The 1,706-nt window shown below is 35.8% G+C and overlaps 1 protein-coding gene across 1 annotated transcript in view; it reads left to right on the top strand.

Annotated features, from left to right (window-relative positions):
* The window catches only part of psmd12 (proteasome 26S subunit, non-ATPase 12), a gene marked incomplete at its 5' end in the record, with an annotated part of 9,277 nt that overhangs the window by 2,656 nt on the left and 4,915 nt on the right, over positions 1-1,706 (top strand). The window contains 3 exon segments of the mRNA XM_014016636.1: positions 678-806; positions 1,146-1,253; positions 1,377-1,481. Coding sequence (XP_013872090.1) covers positions 678-806; positions 1,146-1,253; positions 1,377-1,481 — 342 coding nt within the window.

Genomic DNA, 1,706 nt, shown 5'->3' with positions numbered 1-1,706 from the left:
GTCCTGTCTGTGTTTCCTGTCTGCTTTCAGGAAAGCCCAGTCAGGATAACCACACTGCTCCAGGGCCTGTCGTGTGTGTGATTTCTCTTTTGTGACTTCTCTTTTTTATATTCAATGGTTTCTATGTCTCGTCAAATTTTTACTTTTGATAATTTGTCTTTTTGACGTTTGTTTTTGTGTTCTGCCAACAACAACTGTTTTTAAATTGGCTAAACAAATAAATCAGATTTGATTTGATCTTAAGTGTGTGTTTCTTGTTTTATTTTATTTATTTATTTATTTTTACAATAAAGTGGGATAGCAAACAGACACTACAAAGTACACTAAAGTCGTAAACTTTAGCCCTGTTTTGTTGTTATCACTGTTCTGGGGGTCTCTGAACATTGATATGCTATTGTAATTTGACCAAAAAGAAAAAAATTTGTATAGGTCTTCTGGACGGGTTCTTCTCTAATGAAATGTTTCGTCTCTTTTCTTCATTAGAGAAGAACCCGTCCAGAAGACCTATACAATTTTTTTTCTTTTTGAATTTTTACCTGGATTACTGAGATGCATCAGGACATTGTAATTTGACAATAACTTGAGAGGCTATAGAGCTGTTTTATATTCATCCTGTATATAAGGCTCTGTGTGATGTGATGTGATGTAATGTGTTCATTTCAATCCGTGTTTCTCAGGCATCAGATATGGTGTCCACCTCCAGAATCCTTGTAGCTGTGGTCCAAATGTGTTATGAAGCCAAGGACTGGGATGCTCTGAATGAAAACATCATGTTACTCTCGAAAAGGAGAAGTCAGCTCAAACAGGTGAACATGTCTTTTACACAGAGTGCTGTTTTCTACCATGTTTGTTTTTAGAAAATAATGCCTACAAATCTTATCCATGTGCTCAGATCATCTTAGGAGAACAAGTAAAAACAAGTTTGTTCTTACATAATTTGAAAAATATTATTAGTTTAAAAGTAATTTTTACAAAAAGCAACGGTTGGACTAAATCCACTTAGATTTTTGATGTATTTTCTCAATAATTGCAGACACATTTGCACTGCAATGTGTAAATAAATTTGAATTAAATAACCCGCAGTCTTTCTTTGTCATTTTGTTAATAAGTCCTAAATAAATTCTGTGCTGTGTTCTTTGTCGTAGGCTGTTGCCAAAATGGTGCAAGAATGTTACAAATATGTCGACGCTGTTACTGATCTGAAGATCAAGCTGAGACTTATCGACACACTTCGCACTGTGACTGCTGGCAAGGTCTGAAATAGATTCATGTAATAACTAGACCTTGTGAGACAAAACTATTTATTTATTTGTTCATATTCCTTTCGTACTCATTGCGTGACTGTTAATAACAGTAAAAATGTGTTCACCTCACAGATCTATGTGGAGATTGAGCGTGCCAGGCTAACGAAGACACTGGCAAATATCAAAGAGCAGAATGGAGAGGTCAAAGAGGCTGCTGCCATTCTGCAGGAGCTACAGGTGAGATGCTGTTAGGCTTTATCGCTCTAAGTTTAAACAACGAATGTGAAATGGCTAGCCACAAATCAGATATCTACATTAGGGCTGTGTATTGGCAAGAATTTGGCGATACAATACATATCATGACAGAGGGATCACGATACGATATATTGCGATACTGTAAGCAAGGCGATATATTGCGATTTCTTTTGTACAAAAATTCTATTAAATAAAAACCTCTTACTG

Source organism: Austrofundulus limnaeus, unplaced genomic scaffold, assembly GCF_001266775.1.
Source record: "Austrofundulus limnaeus strain Quisiro unplaced genomic scaffold, Austrofundulus_limnaeus-1.0 Scaffold149, whole genome shotgun sequence".
NCBI lineage: Eukaryota > Metazoa > Chordata > Actinopteri > Cyprinodontiformes > Rivulidae > Austrofundulus > Austrofundulus limnaeus.
This window is presented reverse-complemented; position numbering and strand designations above follow the sequence as displayed.